This window comes from Mesocricetus auratus, unplaced genomic scaffold (genome assembly GCF_017639785.1).
Source record: "Mesocricetus auratus isolate SY011 unplaced genomic scaffold, BCM_Maur_2.0 Super-Scaffold_100046, whole genome shotgun sequence".
Taxonomy (NCBI): Eukaryota; Metazoa; Chordata; class Mammalia; order Rodentia; family Cricetidae; genus Mesocricetus; species Mesocricetus auratus.
This window is the reverse complement of record NW_024429223.1, coordinates 2080363-2097127: the sequence shown is the minus strand read 5'-3', so window position 1 is coordinate 2097127 and position 16765 is coordinate 2080363. Positions and strand designations below refer to the sequence as shown.

The 16765-nt window shown below is 51.0% G+C and overlaps 1 protein-coding gene and 2 long non-coding RNA genes across 4 annotated transcripts; 2 read left to right on the top strand and 1 right to left on the bottom strand.

Annotated features, from left to right (window-relative positions):
• Nucleotides 1-2130: 2130 nt before the first annotated feature.
• LOC101831694 (protein SET) lies at nucleotides 2131-3250 on the top strand. The gene has a single exon (XM_005081865.4). The coding sequence runs from the start codon at nucleotides 2197-2199 to the stop codon at nucleotides 3028-3030; it is 834 nt and encodes a 277-aa protein (XP_005081922.3). The 5' UTR covers nucleotides 2131-2196; the 3' UTR covers nucleotides 3031-3250.
• A 4454-nt stretch (nucleotides 3251-7704) lies between these two features.
• Nucleotides 7705-16166, bottom strand: LOC110343037. Of its 2 annotated transcripts, none has more exons than XR_005873130.1 (3): nucleotides 15782-16166; nucleotides 8118-8260; nucleotides 7705-7959 (listed from the first exon to the last, which is right to left on the bottom strand). It is a non-coding gene; the product is annotated as an uncharacterized LOC110343037 (long non-coding RNA). The 2 variants fall into 2 exon arrangements; XR_002385227.2 differs by lacking the exon at nucleotides 15782-16166 and adding an exon at nucleotides 9653-10015.
• LOC110343038 lies at nucleotides 7879-8932 on the top strand. Its single transcript, XR_002385228.1, has 2 exons — nucleotides 7879-7984; nucleotides 8736-8932. It is a non-coding gene; the product is annotated as an uncharacterized LOC110343038 (long non-coding RNA).
• Nucleotides 16167-16765: the final 599 nt, after the last annotated feature.

Genomic DNA, 16765 nt, shown 5'->3' with positions numbered 1-16765 from the left:
AGAATTCTCTCTCCCATGCCAAAGCCCCAGCCAGCTCTCCCCTCCACACCTAGGGCTGGAGTTCCACCTCCTATCCAGGAAGCTGAGGGATGCCCTTGCTATTTCTCACTCTTTTTTTGTGTTTGTTTGTTTTTCCAGACAGGGTTTCTCTGTATTGTTTTGGAAGCTGTCTGGAACTCACTCTGTAGACCAGGCTGGCCTCGAACTCACAGAGATCCACCTGCCTCCGCCTCCCGAGTGCTGGGATTAAGGCAGGCGCCACCAATGCCCGGCTCTATTTCTCACTCTTAACAAAGTCCACCATTTAGTTAATTGTTACCACCAGAGACCAGCCAGGATTGCTGGCCATGCTTAGATCTGCCACCCCTGATCTACACAGGGACAGTAACCAACCAGACCGGCAGCCCATTGACTAACAAAACTCACTATGACAGGGGACAGCTGGAATCAATGTAGACAGCCTCAAAAATGTACTAACCTTGCCTTTTGGCTTCTGTAGTTCTGGTTCTGGCTAATGGTTCTTGCTAACTGAAGTGTGTCAATGCAGGGCATGGTTTTTGTGCTTAAAAGCTTATCCTGAGAAAGGCTTGGGGCTACACTGGGATCTTAAGCACCCAATATAGTCATTGGCTGGCTAACAAAGGGTTTCTTTTGGCTTAAACCCATGTCCAAGCAGTCTTCTCTGGTAAATACCCCACAACAGATAGTTTCATGTCAACTTGACACAAGCTAAAGTTATCTTAGAAGCGGGAATCTCACTTAAGGAAAGGCCTCCATAGATTCAGGTTGTACACAAGCCAGTAAGGCATTTTCTTAACGAGTGTTTTATGGGGGAGGGCCCAGACCATGGTGGGTGGTGCCATCCCAGGGCTGGTGGTCCTGTGTTCTATAAGAAAGCAGGCTGAGCAAGCCATAGGGAGCAAGTCAGTAAGCAGCACACCTCCAGGGCATCTGCATCAGTTCCCGCCTCCAGGTTCCTGCCCTGTTTGCGTTCCTGTCCTTCAATGATGAACAATAATATAGAAGTACCAGACAAATAAACCATTTCTTTCCTAAGTTGCTTTGCTCATGTTTCATCATAGCAATAGTAACCCTAATAGTTTCCCAGAGTTCACTGGGGGTGCTGGTCTCTCTGGATCCCCTCCTGGGTAAGAGCTATCTGTTCTGATTCATTTGCACACGCCCCCGGCATCTGGCTGAGACAGCCTGTGCTAGGCTGTCCTGTCTAGGCGTAGCACACCTTGGTCTGAGCAACTCAGAAAGTTTTATGGACTCCACATGAGTTTCCTGGAAAAGGTCAGATACGAGAGAGTCCCATGGGTTGTTTCTGGGAGAATGGTCTTTTCCTCTGGTGTCCATCAACCTGTGTGTTTGAGCTGCCCATTTCTTCTTCACTGTGGAGTCTCAGGAAGCACTAGGTTGGGGTATATCATCAGAATATCAAAGGGCGCTGGGCGGTGGTGGCGCACACCTTTAATCCCAGCACTCGGGAGGCAGAGGCAGGCAGATCTCTGTGAGTTCGAGGCCAGCCTGGTCTACAGAGCGAGTTCCAGGACAGCCTCCAAAGCCACAGAGAAACCCTGTCTCGAAAAACCAAAAAAAAAAAACCATATATATATATATATATGTATATATATATATATATGTATATATATCTCAAGAGGCTCCACTGGTCTTAGTGTCATTTGTCAGGCAGCCAGGTCAGCAACCCAGCAACAGAGGAAAGCAATTTGTAGGGGAAGCCAAATGGCCTCTACTGTCTTTTTCCCCATGAGTGAGAAGGCCTCTTTCACTATAAAACATACTGTGGACAACCCTTTCCCCTACCTGAGAGCCTGGGTCAGATCGATGAGTTCTGTGCTCTGGGCTGAGGTACCAGGCTTAGGCCCGGATCATTTCAGTTATAGTAACTACCTCGAGTCCCATGTACTTGGTTTCATCTTCCATTCTCTGTGACAGCCATGGATGAAGGCTTGTGGGTTGTCATCAAGAGGGTAGCAGGATCGATGGCAGTGGGACTCTCAAACTGGACTTGAGGGCGGGCCAGGAGTAGGACAGTCAGCATTCTGGTGTTCCTTTGAAAATGGTGTCGCCGAAGCGGCACCGCGCGTGTGGCGTGAGGGGAAGCCGCTGCCGCCCCCTTGGCCGTCCCTTCGCTCCCCCTCCCCGCTCCCCGCCCCGACCGCGGAGGGCACCATGTCGGCGCCGACGGCCAAAACCAGTAAAAAGGAGCTCAACTCCAACCACGATGGGGCCGACGAGACCTCAGAAAAAGAACAGCAAGAAGCAATTGAACACATTGACGAAGTACAAAATGAAATAGACAGACTTAATGAACAAGCCAGTGAGGAAATTTTGAAAGTAGAACAAAAATATAACAAACTCCGCCAGCCATTTTTTCAGAAGAGGTCAGAATTGATCGCCAAAATCCCAAATTTTTGGGTAACAACATTTGTCAACCATCCACAAGTGTCTGCACTGCTTGGGGAGGAAGACGAAGAGGCTCTGCATTACTTAACCAGAGCTGAAGTGACAGAATTTGAAGACATTAAATCAGGTTACAGAATAGATTTTTATTTTGATGAAAATCCTTACTTTGAAAATAAAGTTCTCTCCAAAGAATTTCATCTGAATGAGAGTGGTGATCCATCATCAAAGTCCACTGAAATCAAATGGAAATCTGGAAAGGATTTGACAAAACGCTCAAGTCAAACACAGAATAAGGCCAGCAGGAAGAGGCAGCATGAAGAGCCAGAGAGCTTCTTGACCTGGTTTACTGACCATTCTGACGCGGGTGCAGATGAGTTAGGAGAGGTCATCAAAGATGATATTTGGCCAAACCCCTTGCAGTACTATTTGGTTCCTGATATGGATGATGAAGAAGGAGAGGCAGAAGATGATGACAATGATGATGAAGAAGAGGAAGGCTTGGAAGATATCGATGAAGAAGGGGATGAGGATGAAGGTGAAGAAGATGAAGATGATGATGAAGGGGAAGAAGGAGAGGAGGATGAAGGCGAGGATGACTAGCACAGAAGACTGATGGATTCCAACCCTCTTTTTTTATTTTCTTTTATTTTTAATTTTCTCCAGTCCCTGGGAGCAAGTTGTGGTCATTTCCCTCCCCTCCCTTCCCCAATCCCTCTTGTGCTCAGTCGCCCTGTTTTTGAGGTCTCTTCTCAACACCATGGTTCTCAACTTACTTGGGGGGAAATACCTTGAGCAAAATACAACGAGAAAAGAATCTCCACTCTTCTGTTCTAGATTCATTTTTATCCTTGTCTCAGACTATGGTTTCAACACCACCAACGTGCTCTGTGGGGGAAAAAAGAGAAGTCCTCTGGCTCCCTGGGCTCTGCTGGAGGCTGGGGGTGCTAGGCCCCTGTGTAGTAGTGCATAGAATTCTAGCTTTTTTCCTTTCTCTGTATATTGGGCTCAGAGATTACACTGTGTCTCTATGTGAATACAGACAGTTAGCATTTACCAACATGTATCTGTCTACTTTCTCTTGTTTAATAAAAAAAGAAAAGAAAAAAAGGGGGGTATAGAAGGTCAGCAAGGGTGGGTTTGAGGTGTCTGGGGGGGTAAGTGGGCATTGTGACAACATGGCTTCTCCTTTGGCATGTTTAATTGTGATGTTTAACAGACATCCTTGCAGTTTAAGGTGATACTTTTAAAATAAAATTCTCTCCTAACGATGACTTGAGCCCTGCCACTCAATGGGAGAATCAACAGAACCTGTAGGGTTTTATTTGGAATTGACATTCTCTGTTGTAACTTTTAATTTTTTTTATTTTTTATTTTTTTGGTTTTCACTGGAAGGAAAAAGATGCTCATTTTTAAATGTTGAAGTGTACAAGCTGCTTTGTTACAATAAAACCAATGTGTACACAAAAAAAAGGAAAAAAAAAAAGAAAATGGTGTCGCCATGTGCAGTGAGTTATAAGATCTCGACGCAGAGTTGCTTTAGACTAGCAGTGGCCACCGCAGCTCTTATACAGGTGGGCCACCTGTGGCTACAGGGTCCAGTCATTTGGACAGGTATGTCGCAAGGCATTTCCATGGCCCCAAAGTTTAGGTTAAACCCCTTTTTTGTAATGTCTTTTGTTTACTCTCAGTCCAGGTTAGGGGCTCAGTGCCCCCCCTTTGTGCTGGTGAATATTGGCCTTGCTATTTCCACAAACTCTGGTGTCCAGAGGCAGCAATGTCCAGCCGCCCCTGGGACCCTTGAACCTGTCTCTTAATCTTTGGAGTTGGGATCTGAAGGATGGAAGGAGTCCTGCTCTGAGACAGGCTTGTTTTACCTCCCTTCAGATGGTGACCAGGATAGGTAGCCTCTGATGTACAAAGCTGGAAATTTTTAGCTGATACCATATAGCTCAAGGTCTATAACTCCTGCAACAGTCCCTCCGTGGCTGTTAGAATTTATTTGCCCAGGAAACCACTCACAGAAGGGTAGGAAGTCTTAGTGTCTCATCCAACAGGGTAGACAAATTTTTAAAATCTTTGGGGCAACCTAGTCTAGGCATGATACCCACTGTAATCCCCCACCGGGTCTGTCTGTCCATTTAAAAGCAAAGATGGATGGACTCCTCCCAGCCAATGGGAGGCCTAAGAATGTATCTTTCAGGTCCAAGACAGCGTGCACCCGATTCTCTGGAGGAATCAGACTCATGAGAATCAGAGGTCCCATGTTTCTTCATAGGTGGGAGAGCTTTATTCCAGGGTGGCTGGCAGGGTGACAGGATGCCTATCTCTTCAAGTCAGGCAGTGTGGATGGCAATTTCCCCCCCTTTGTTTCCAGGGTCATTGAGTATTGTTTAATCTGGATGGGGATGGCTGAACTGGTTGGTTGAACAATTTTGAGAGCTTGGTGTTGGACCAGTCCTGGGGTGGGGTGTGGGGGATGGGAGGTGGGGGGCTGGTTTCTGTCCACACCCCTGCGAATCTCCATTGTCAGTCTGAGAGATAGTCCAACTGTAGCCTTTGATTGAAGACAGAACTTCTAGCTTCTATTCTTTTGATAGAGGTGAGACACCAAATTTTTTCTGGGTGTCTGTGAGTCCAACTGTGTCTCATCGTCCGAGGTGACTGTGACTTTCGGTTTATGCAAAGGTCTCTGCTGTTAAACGCCTTCGAGCTACCTCCAGCCACTGCGACCTACTTCTGCCTTTAAATTATTTTTTTCTTTTTTTAACTTTTATAACTTTTTTCCTAATATCTGGGGCTGACTGGGTGACAAAGGACATCTTTTTAGCAGCTGTCTTTAATCCTTTAAAAAAGGACCTAGTGAAAACATTTTAAGGTCTCCCTGGTCAGTGTTGGATAAGAGGGAAAAGCCTGTTCTGTCCTGGCTTTGTTGTCTGGAAGCAATACTGGTTTTTCTACCTTAGTTTGGAGAATGGTGTGTTTTGAGCTGTTCGCTTCTAGGGATCGTTGGTAAAGAGATAAATCATGAAGGAGGAGAGAAGCAGAGAAGGGGAACTTTCTCTTTTCTTTTGGAAACAGCCCAGGGGGAGTTTCCCCCTTCCCCAGGGCTGCTCAGAGCAGAACGAATGCTCTGGGGGGGGGGTAGAGACGGCTTAGCGGCGGAGTCCTGCGCTGGAGAGTGTAGGGGCCCCAGAACTAGCAAGGCTGACTCTATCGGTTCAGGCTATAAAACTCATCGCACAGACAGCGCCACCTGCCAAAACTAAAACAAAGGTCTAACCCATCAAAGCCCATAGTTCTGGGACAGTCTCTAGCTTGCTTTTTGGCGTCTGTAACTCCATTTCTTTTTTCTTTTTTCTTTTCTTTTTTTTTTTTTTTTTTTTTTTTTGGTTTTTCGAGACAGGGTTTCTCTGTGGCTTTGGAGGCTGTCCTGGAACTCGCTCTGTAGACCAGGCTGGCCTCGAACTCACAGAGATCCACCTGCCTCTGCCTCCCAAGTGCTGGGATTAAAGGCATGCGCCACCAACGCCCGGCTTTGTAACTCCATTTCTGGCTACCCGCTCGAGCTAACGGAAGTGTGTCAACCCAGGACATGGTTTTTGTGCTTACAAGCTCACCCTGGGAAAGGCTTGGGGCTACGCTAGAGTCCTGAGCACCAGTCATGGTTGCTGATTGGCTAATGGAGACTTTCTATTGACTTGAACCCATGTCCAAGCAGTCTTCCCTGGGGGATGCACCCTCAACATTTCAGGAGGTCCTACTGAAACCCCAGAACAAGACCTCGAGACCCTGGGGTCCCAGGGGCCCTCGGAATAAGGAAGAGTGAAGTCCAGGCCCCCCCCAGGCTCCCTTTAATCAACTAATACTGTGGAGGGATCAGACGCCTCCACCCCAGAATGAAACAAATCAGAAAGCCGCCCGTCGGTGAGCCTGGTTTAAGGCGCCTTCTGTCTGAGCGCGTAGCAGAGGTCAGACAGGGCTGCTGATCCCGTATCCACGATCCATGTGGGATGTCACTGGGTCCCTCTGTCTGTTCAGGTGTATGACTGTGTGGTGGCCTCCCCCGGTTGATTTTTCTGTCAGTTTTGTTTCCTTGTGTTGGTGTGAGACCCTAATCCTACCCGGCTTAAGATTTGTGTCTCCTCCAGCTGGGAGCCCAAATCCTTTCAGCTTTGCCAGGCCACCCATAGGGGAAAAACAAACAAACAAACACTTCCATCGTCCCTCTCAGGGAGAGGAGCGATTCCTTGTTTGTTTAGTTGCTCAGCTCCTGCTCAGGGTCAGGCTTGGTCCCTGTGGAGGTGGGGGAGTGCGGGGCCTCTCATCCAGGGCCATCTAAGCTGACTGCACACAGGGAGCCCACACCTTCTCTTAACTAGTTACCTTTTAGAGAAGGTCTCTCAGCGAACCTGGAACTCATCAGTTTGGCTACACCGGTTGGCTAATGAGCCCAAGGGACCCACCTGTTTCCACCTTCCCAGTGCTGGGGTTGTGGGCGATGCAGGGCCTTGAGTTTCGTACATGCTGGGCCGAGCTCAGTCCCTCGGGCTTGTACGGCAGATGCTGCACTGGCCCACCAACTCCTCAGCCCCCTTTGCTTTCTGTGACAAGGTCTCAATGTAGCCCAGGCTAGCCCGGTCTAGCCCAGCTACATAGTCGAGGATGAACTTGAACTCCTGACCCTCCCATCTCTACTTCCTGAGTGTTGGGATTACAGGTGCGCGTCACCACACCTGGCTTCCCTGCGTTCTTTATCTCATTAAAATCTGCTCATCCTTCAAGTCTCAAGTGGATTTCACTGCCCTGAGGGAGCCTTCTTGGGGTTTTCCAGTACCCGGTACAACTTTGCTGAGTCAGAAGGGAGGGAGGGAGGGAGAGAGGGAGGGAGGGAGGGAGGGAGAGAGGGAGGGAGGGGGAGGAGGGAGAGAGGGAGGGAGGGGGAGGAGGGAGGAAGGGAGGGAGGGAGAGAGAGAGGGAGGAGGGAGGAAGGAAAGAAGGAAGGAGGGAGGGAGGGAGGAAGGGAGGAAGGAAGGAAAGAAGGAAGGAGGGAGGGAGGAGGGAGGGGGAGGAGGGAGGGGGAGGAGGGAAGAAGGAAAGAAGGAAGGGAGGGAAGGAGGGAGGGAGAGAGAGAGGGAGGAGGGAGGAAGGAAAGAAGGAAGGAGGGAGGGAGGGAGGGAGTGGATTCCTCACAGTGGAGGCACCTTTCCTTGTGTGTACATTCACAGATCCCTTTCATCTGCCTGAAACTGTTTTGTTTATTATTTACTTATTTATTTAGGTTTTTTTGTTATTGTTGTTGAGACAGCGTTTCTCTATGTAGCCCTGGATGTCCTGAAACTCTCTCTGTAGAGCAGCCAAGTCTTGGACTCGGAGATCTACCAAGATCCACCAGCTTTTGCCTCCCAAGTGCTGGGATTAAAGTCATGAACCGCCATGCCTGGATGCAACCGGATTTTCAAAAGCACCGACATAGCATTTCCAACAAGTACCGCATACCCATCCCGAAGCGGGTGCTGGGGTTTCAATGGCCTCGGACAAAACGGGATGAACTTTAGTAAGTGGCAGAAGCAAGAACAGAGAAGGCTGACGGGAGGAGATGGTAGCAGAAGAAGCAGACAGATCCCCCCAGGGGCTGATGGGTAATCCCCACCTGGGAGAGGGCTCAACAGATAGAGAGGCTGGCTTACCACCACGCCTGACGGCATGAACACTCCCTGGGTCCCATGTGGTGTAGACAGAGAACCAACTCCTGAAGGTTGTTCTCTGATTGATGTCCCTGTGTACAACTGTGGCACGTAAGGTCTCACCCATAGTCCCAGCACCTAGAAGGCTGAGGCAGGAAGAGGACAAGTTTAAGGATAGCCTGGGCTACATACTGGGGGGGGGCCAACGAGTTTGGGAGTCCGTTTCGTAGGTCCATGCCTCCCATTTTTTGGGGGTGGGGGAGGCCGCTGAGATTCCAAGCTTCGGGAAGGAAGTTTCCCAGAGAGGCTGGTGAGGAGCGCATGGCGCTCCCCATGCCACCAGCAGGCTGCCTCCCCAGCCGAAGTCCCTGAGCTGAGTGTCCAGCCGAGAGCTGTGGGGTCAGCTTCCATCTGGCTGTCCTCACATGAGGACATCGAGGTGGACTGGGGAGCAGGCAGGGGACAGCCTGCAGCTGACCCTTGGCCACTGAGGCTGGAGGCTAGAAGGTAAGCTCGGGCCGTGAGTGAAGTCACGCCCTGCCGGGAACTCTCGGAACTCTCCGCAGATTGTGTTTGGCTGAACTAATTACATCGTAAATCGCTCTTTTATATTCCACCCAGAATCTTGCAGCAGACTGGTGTCTGTGTGAGGTCATTAAGCCTGCAACCACAGCCTGTGTCAGTGAAAGAGACGGAGACAGACAGACAGAGATGGGTCACAGGAGAGGGTGACGGTGCTGACCTCGCCTTGCTATAGTGGCCTTTGTGGGTCTGTCACTTCCTATTCAAAAGATAAAAAATAAAAAGCAGCTTCTAAATGCCTGTTGTAGAGAGCAGATGGCTCAGTGGGGAGAGGCACCTGCTAACGCAACTGATGACCTGGGGTTCAGTTCCCGGATCCCACACCTCTAACCTCCGCATGCATGCAGCGGCACACGTGTGTGGGTGTGTGCGTGTGTGTGTGTGCGCGCGCGCGCGCGTGTGTGTGCATGTGTGTGTGCGTGCGTGTGTGTGTGTGCGTGTGTGTGTGCGTGCATGACTAAAAACACATTTGGAGAGGAGGAGACAGGCACAGAGGGCAAGGGGACCACTTGGGAAGCAACACGGCCGCAGGATCAGGGACCTGCAGTGGAGGAGCTCTGAGCTGCTGATTCTCTGCCCCCCCCCCCCATGCTGCTGCCGCCAGATCCCGGGGTGACAGCTCTGAGCTGCAACAGCAGGCCCCCACAGGACAACAGCAGGCCCCCACACGACGTCTTCCAGTGACAGAGGAAGTGAAGCCGGGTGCTGTGACCTGTGAAGGAAGAGCTTCAGGGGCAGGGGTGTGGCTCTGGGGGGGGATGGGGGGCGGGACCGAGCCGGACTAATACATTCGGAGGGGGCTGTTCCAGGCAGAGGGGGCAGCAACCACAGAGGCACAGAGGCCAGACAGGAAAGGAGCGTGGTGAGTTTGAACAGGAAAAAAAAGGAAATGAGCCTGAGGTGGGCAGGGGAGGGGAGGGGAGGGGAGGAGAAGGGAGGGGAGGAGGAGAACTTACAAAGGATGTTCTCCTCCAGGTAGCTCAGCTGCCTCTAGGTTCAATACACACTTGTGATCCTAGCACTTGAGATGTTAAGGGAGGGGAGTGTGAGTCTGACCCCAGCCTGGACTGCATGGCGGGACCCTGTCTCAAAAAAAGGGAAGGGGAGGAGAGAGAGAAGAAGGGAAGGAACAGGAAGAGGGGGAGGGCAGAGAATGAAGAACACCCCCTCTCCTTCCTGTCCGTGCAGAAAATTGTGTCTGCTCTCACCACTTCCCCTTTAGCTTTTCTTTATACTCAGCTCAGCAGCTCCTTCAGAGCAGTCAAGGATCTCTGCACAGTTCCAGGCCATGGCATTCATCCACCCATCCGTCTGCCATCCATCCACCCATCCATCCATCCGTTATCCATCCATCCATCCACCCACCCATCCATCCATCCATCCATCCATCATCCATCCACCCACCCATCCATCCATCCACCCATCCATCATCCATCCATCCACCCACCCATCCATCCATCCACCCACCCATCCACCCACCCACCCATCCACCCATCCATCCATCATCCATCCACCCACCCATCCATCCACCCACCCATCCATCCATCCACCCACCCATCCATCCACCCACCCATCCACCCATCCATCCATCATCCATCCATCCATCATCCATCCACCCATCCATCCATCTATCCATCCATCCATCATCCACCCATCCATCCATCCATCATCCATCCATCATCTACCCATCCATCATCCATCCATCCATCCACCCATTCATCCATCCATCCACCCACCCACCCATCCATCCATCATCCATCCACCCATCCATCCATCATCCATCCATCATCCACCCACCCATCCATCCATCCACCCATCCACCCATCCATCCATCATCCATCCATCCATCATCCATCCACCCATCCATCCATCTATCCATCCATCCATCATCCATCCATCATCCATCCATCCATCATCCATCCACCCATCCATCCATCTATCCATCCATCCATCATCCACCCATCCATCATCCATCTATCCATCCATCCATTCATTATCCCTCCATCCATCCATCCATATGCACCACCCATCATGTTTTCCCATAGATCACCCCCTACTGATTTTCCACAGGTCTTTGGCCTGGGGTGCTTTCGTCGGAAAGACTCTTCATTCCACTTCTGTGACGCCTCCTCTGAGAAGCCTTCCCTGACCACTGCAGCTACCTTCGTCCTACGTGCCTGCCAGCTCTTCATGCTCAAACAGGACACAGCCTGGGCTGTCTCTGTGAGAAGGCTGCCCACCTCATGCATTCGCTCCTCCCAGCCTTCCTCCCTTGTGTAACCTGGGCATGACCAGCCCCACGCCCTGTGTGCCCAAATGAGCACGGTTGTTCAAGTTAAGCCAGTGGGAGAGATAACTTCAGGAAAGATCTAGAAAGTGGCGTTCTCCTTCTGCTGCTAAAGTAAGGCTGGGGTTGCTGGAGGTCATGTTTGCCTTTAGGAGGAGAGAATATACAAACACAGGAAACCAATATTAAAGAGGGACCAGGGGGCTAAGGAGGAAAGAGGGGAGGTGAGGAGAGGGCTCAGTGAATTACTTAAACACTCAGATCCAGCCATCCCTGAGACCTATGCTCCCGAGTCTTCCATAAGAACCAAACATTCCCTTTTGCGTTTGGTTTCCATCCTTCCTGACGGGTCTGATACAGTCTTAGGGCTCTGCAGATGATGTAGCTGAGGTGCACGGCCCTGGAGGGATGTGGGCGGAGGCTTCCTTCTCTCGGAAACCACTCCTCCTGCAGTGACTATGGTTCTCTGAGACCTGAGCCAGGGACTGCCAGGCAGAATGGAGCGGGTGGGGTGGGGCTGGCTTTGCATCTTTAACGAGCACATCCATTTTCCTTGAGTCTTCTTCGCAGGGACGGCCCTAACTTTATTAGCCTGCTTATTAGTTCTGGCCACCGTTCAGGAAAGGTAGTTTCCATCCCTGCGTGGTTCAAGATCACTACCTCACACGGCTGTCTCCCTGGTGGGGATTGGTTCTGGAAAAGGCTGTCGTTCGTGCTTGTCAAGAAAATGGGAGGGAATTCCACTGGGGACTGGTGGGCGGGAAGCTTTAGGAAAATAATGTTTTTGTTTGTAAAAAGTAATGGGGGTGTGTGTGTGGGTGGGGGTTGTGTAGAGAGATGACTTAAGAGCCTTAATAAACTTAAGTCTTTAAGAGCACTGGCTGCCCTTCCAGAGGACCAAGCTTGGTTTCCAGCACCCACATGGTGGCGTAAAACCATCTGTAACTCCAGCTCCAGGGGATCTGATGTCTTCTTCTGGCTTCCACAAGCACCAGACATGCATGTGGCGCACAGACATACATGTAGGCAAAACACTAATCCACATAAAATATAAGTAAATACATCTCACCTTTTAAAAAGTAATATAACTGGAGAGAGGGCTCTGCGGTTAAGAGTGCCAACTGCTCTTGCAGAGGACCCGGGTTCAGTTCCCATCAGTGCTCAGCACCCATATCGGGTGGCTCACAACTGACTACCTATTACTTTATCTAGCTCCAGGAGATTCCGTCTTCTGAACTCCGCAGGTGCCTGTACACACACACACACACACACACACACACACACACACACACACGAGAGAGAGAGAGAGAGAGAGAGAGAGAGAGAGAGAGAGAGAGAGAGAGAGAGAGAGAGAGAGAGAGAGAGAGAGAGAAATCTTTTTTTAAAATGTAGTATAAGAGATTCGGGTCAGGCTGGAGAGATGGCTCAGAGGTTAAGAGCACTGACTGCTCTTCCAGAGGTCCTGAGTTCAATTCCCAGCAACCACATGGTGGCTCACAACCATCTATACCGAGATCTGGTGTCTTCTTTTGATATGCAAGCAGAACACTGTATACATAATAAATAAATAAATCTTTAAAAAAAAAAGAGAGATTCGGGTCTGGTGACATACACCTGTGATCCCAGCACTTTCAAGTCCAAGACAAGTTCAGGACCAGTCTGGGCAACACAGTGAGACTCTCAAAAGAGAAAGTAAAAACAGGGCTGAAAGTATGACTGTGGTAGAGCCCCTGCCTAGAATCCCTCATTGAGGGGCTGGGGTGTGGCTCAGTGGTAGAGCCCCTGCCTAGCACTGATCATGTCCTAGGTTCAATCTGCCATACCATAAAGAAAGAAATCCTTCCCTCCCTGCCTCCCTCCTTCCCTCTATCCCTCCCTCCCTTACTCCCTCCCCTTTCTCCCTCCCTCCCAGCAACCGCACGGCCCTGAATGAATCAGTTGCTGCTGTGGTGCTCTCTGCAGCTCCTCCGCTACCTCAGACTGACATCTCTGCTCTTCTCCCATCTGTGTGGGCAATGAGGGGTTAGTAATAATAATATCAAGGAAAAACCCACTAACGTTTTCCCTTCCGAGTCTCACATCCACTTCAGTGTTATGATCAGGGCAATATTTACGAAGAAAGACAGTTACTCCCATTACGGCTTCAGAAAAGTGTGGGTTTCCCTTCACCAGATGCTCCGAGCCCCTGAAGCTCCCTTGGCCTACAAAGAACGTGGTTGTGTGGGTTGTGGTGGGTATGTGTGCAGAGACCTGAGGACGCCAGGCACACTTTATCGAACTCCACCTTACTCCCTTGAGACAGGGTCTCACTGATCTGGGAGTGGCGGCGGACATCTGCAAGCTTCACCCGTCCTCAAAGCTGCCCCGTCATGTTGCCTAGCGATTTCCTCTGAATTGAGACGTTTCATGCTGGAAGGAGACTTCTTATATTTTCGGTTGTGAGCCTAGCCTGCAACGGCTGAGCCATCTCTCCAGCCCTGGAAGGAAACTTCTTATGACTCAGAACGGCAACAACTCAAAAGTCTTAGGAAGTTCCTGAATGCGACCAGATACAAAAGTCCCTCCCCACACCCTCCGCAGGTCATAAGCGGTAAGAATGCTGGGGAGAGGGGGTTCTCAGACCCGTTGAGTCCTCTGCAGGTCATGCAGAGAGCTCCAGGGTTACAGCTTTTGTAGTCATCATCCGGAATGGCAGTGAGGCAGCTGCCTCTGAGTCACCCATGCGCCTGTAAGTGGCCCCAATCGGATCACTACCTCGCCAAGCTGGACTTCAGTCTGTGTTGGGTTCCTTTTCTGGGCTGAGCAGGTGTTGGTTAGGTTCTCCTCCCCCTGCTTAATTACCTACCCTGAGGAACAAGACCCGAGAAACTGCTTAGAAGAAGTAGGGAAACGGACAGAGTGGAATTGAGTTAAATAAATAAATGGAAGTATGGTTGTAGTGTTTTACATTTATAAAAAAAAATGACGATGGAGCACAGCTGTGGTCAAGATGGTTCGTGTGAGCTAACTGGTTTCTCCTCACGGCTAACCTAGGAGGCGAGTGCGGGTCTTCCACAGAGGCAGACACTGTGCCCCAGCGGGGTAACATGGGAAGGGCTGGGCAGTGAATGGAAACCTGCCTTCGGAAACAGGAAGTCAACAAAGAAAGGCTATGTGGGTAACAGATGAATCACACACCAACGGTGTAAACATCTTGCTGCGAAAATCTCTTCACCACAGAAGCTGGGCCTGTTGTTGGGTCCCGGAGGAAGGAAAGGGTGGTTAGGAAAGAGATGGGGTGGCGTGCCCTGTGTGTGATAAGGACCGGAGGCCTAGGTCATGAGGCCTGGAACCGGCAGGCCTGGTTCAGCCTTGGCCTCACTCCTCAGGCGTCCGTGTCCTCCTGATGATGGCTGAAGCCAGGGACGTGAAAATCAGAAGTGAGGATGGAGGCTTTGAGGACCAGCCTGGAAGCTCAGACACGCAGCCTCACAAAGCCTGGAATATTCCTTGCATATCCATCTCGGCAGAGCCTTCCCCAGTGTCCCGGCAGCTCTCCAGAGCCAGGCTGAGTAGCCGCAGCTCACCGGAAAGTTCTACGATGCCAGCGCCCAGCTTTAGGACTTGACATGTATGTCCTTCCTTCCCTTCACCAGAGGGTGAAGCAAGAACAGGCGCTAATCTTCCTTCACAGTCGAAACTCAGAGACAAAGAAAGTAGATGAGGCTACAAAAAAAAAGCCGTTGTACCAGGGACCCCTCCATGTACCCTGCCACGGAGGATCCGCCAGCATCAGGACCCCCTCTCCTCCAGTGGCGGGGACTGCTGACTCTCGGCTCACGCCCTCTCTCGACCTTCAGGCACACAGAACCTGGCATTGGTGAAAGCAACCTCGGTGCAGCAATTCTGAGGGCACCAGAGACAGCAAGGATGCGCCACACGGTGGCTGCCCGGTTGCAGTGTGTGTGTGTGTGTGTGTGTGTGTGTGTGTGTGTGTGTGTGTGTGTGTGTGTGTTGCCCGGCCTCCACCTATAAAGCGGGGCTTACCAGTGCTGTTTGCTGCGGAACCCACCAAAGCCAGCCTCACTTCCTCCTGGGGAGGAGCTGAGAACCATGAGCCCCTGGAATACCAGATGCGTGGCAAACAGGACGTTGACCCCGATAAAATAAGTAAGCCGGGGAAAGCAGCCCACACCTGGAGTTGTATCTACTGTTCTGGGGGTGAATTGGGGGCATCGCTTGAGCTGGGAGGTGGGCGGCCACCATGGGCAGCATAAGGAAACCCTATTTAAACAGTCAAGGAACAGTGTAGATGTGGTAAAACACACCTGTGATCCCCAACATGCCAGAGGTTAAGGCCAGAGCAATCTAAGGTCAAAGCGTGGGACCTTGACTCAAAAATAATAATAATAATAAGCCGGGCGTTGGTGGCCCATGCCTTTAATCCCAGCACTCAGGAGGCAGAGGCAGGCGGATCTCTGTGAGTTCAAGGCCAGCCTGGTCTACAGAGCTAGTTCCAGGACAGCCTCCAAAACAATACAGAGAAACCCTGTCTCGAAAAACCAAAAAAAAATTAATAATAATTATATATATATATATATATATATATATATAATTTTATCAACAAAGAGGAGAAAGATGAGGTGGGAGGGAGGCGGAAGACAGGCGAGGGAAAACAAGAAAGCCTGGCATGCGTAGACTGCTCCTCCCAGAGAATTCTGGGAGAAAGACGACTTCGGCCCCCCAAGGAGCTGGTGGTTACTGGGTGATCAGAGGCCATTTGCTGGCTATGGGTGTGTGTGATTTCTGCTTCACCAACCTGTCACCACGTGGCTATGAGGAAGCAGCCATGCCTCTCCGAGACTCAGTTTCTCCACTGGAAAGCAGAGGCCGCACAGTCTCCACGTCTGCAGGATGGCTGGAGAATTCTGAGTCCGTGCAGCCGAACACGCTCTTGTCCCTGTGGAGCAGCAGGCGGCCTTCCACACGGAGATGCCACAGCGTCCACCCAGCTGGCGCTTGGCAGACAAATCAAAGGACTATAAATAGACACGTCTTGGTTCTCATAAACGGGTTAAATATGACTTGGAGTCCTGCCCAGGCTTCCTGTTAGGGCAGTGGGTGAGGACTGTTCACTGCGGGGGTCTGCTGGCCTCGAGGTCACCAGCAGCGGAGAAGGTGGGGACTGGAACTAGGTGCAGGTGATGTCCCTCCTAGGCACAGGCTGCCACCAGCACTTTGAGCCCTGGCAATAGCCCTGCCCAGTGACTCAGGCTGGGCCTCTGGCCCAGTTGCCTGAACTCACCCCTCTGGCCCAGCCTGCATTAGGTCAGTCTGTCTACAAATAAGTCCTGAGACTCTGGACAAGCACTAGGGAGGGGAGGGAAGTGGAGGGAAGGGGGGAGTGGAGCAGGAGGCAGCACACTACTCTAGGAGAGTCTGGGCGGTCCTGGGGTCCCCTCCCATCTGACTCCAGGAAGAGCTCAGAAGTGGGCCTCAACTCTGGAACCCTGACGCTCAGAAGTATGTCTTGGAGATAGCACTGGTGGGTCCCCCAGTGCCTGGGGTCAAGTCACAGATGCTTCAGTTGCTCCGTCTGTGGAGGGCAGAAAATTATACAGTTCCTCTCAGACAGGGTGAGGGGGTTCCCTGGCTCTCCGCAGAGAGTTGGAGCAGAGGATCTCCTCTGGATGGGAGAGGGGTGTGCCACTATTGTTTTGTAGGTGGAGTTTCCCTGTCCCACAGCCACTCTTAAGCAAGCACTCAGAGGCTTAATGTTAATTACAAATGCTCTGTCAATAGC

Bases quoted from the DNA above. Each gene is read 5' to 3' on its own strand.
- LOC101831694 (XM_005081865.4), top strand. From the start codon at position 2,197: ATGTCGGCGCCGACGGCCAAAACCAGTAAAAAGGAGCTCAACTCCAAC.